Source organism: Myotis davidii, unplaced genomic scaffold (genome assembly GCF_000327345.1).
Source record: "Myotis davidii unplaced genomic scaffold, ASM32734v1 scaffold181, whole genome shotgun sequence".
NCBI classification, from domain to species: Eukaryota; Metazoa; Chordata; class Mammalia; order Chiroptera; family Vespertilionidae; genus Myotis; species Myotis davidii.
The window spans coordinates 2,439,045-2,439,653 of record NW_006291504.1 but is presented as its reverse complement, the minus strand read 5'-3'; the positions used below and the strand labels follow the sequence as shown (position 1 = coordinate 2,439,653).

The window sequence follows — 609 nt, the reverse complement described above, 5'->3', positions numbered from 1 at the left end:
GCCGGAGGCCGGGCGGGGGCGCGCTCTGTCGGGGTGCGTTCACCTCCAAGGCTTAGACAAGGGAGGGAGTGTGAGGGCCTCGGTCAGTGTTTGAGGAGGTTTGGGGGACGGGTGGGGATGGGAGGGGATGGGAGGGGACGTCCCCCACCACAGAGGGGCTGAGGGCGGCCGGAGCCCACGAGGGCACGGGCCCAGCTCTGCTCTCTCCGCCTCAGAAACGCACCAAGGGACCCTGGGTGCCCCGGAAAGCAGCTGGGAAGGACGCGAAGAAAGTCAAAGTCACCTTGAAAACTGAGAGAGAGAAAAGCCGCCAAGTGACATTCTCTGAGCAGGTATCATAGCCCCCCCACCACCACCCCACTACCACCACCCCCACCCGGAGCCCTGGCCCCAGCCTGCAGCTGTTCTCCCTTCCCCTCCAAGGGCAAGCCAGGGGGCCGGAGGGACGTGGACCCGGCCGCCTTCCGCAGGCTCTACGGGACAGACCAGAAGGGGAAGCACCTGAGCACCGTCCCCGGCAACTACAGCAAGGAGAGCGTCGGCAAATCCGGTGAGACGGCCCCCGAAACCCCGAGCTCCACTGACCAAACCTGCAGCGCCCACGGGGCG

The 609-nt window shown here is 66.8% G+C and overlaps 1 protein-coding gene across 1 annotated transcript in view; it reads left to right on the top strand.

The window, feature by feature from the left end:
• Positions 1-609, top strand: part of LOC102772104 (chromosome unknown open reading frame, human C16orf78) — a 4,743-nt gene that overhangs the window by 1,242 nt on the left and 2,892 nt on the right. The window contains exons 2-4 of the mRNA XM_015564691.1: positions 99-111; positions 216-332; positions 424-550. Of these exons, the coding sequence (XP_015420177.1) occupies positions 99-111; positions 216-332; positions 424-550 (257 nt within the window). The remainder of the gene's footprint in view (positions 1-98; positions 112-215; positions 333-423; positions 551-609) is intronic.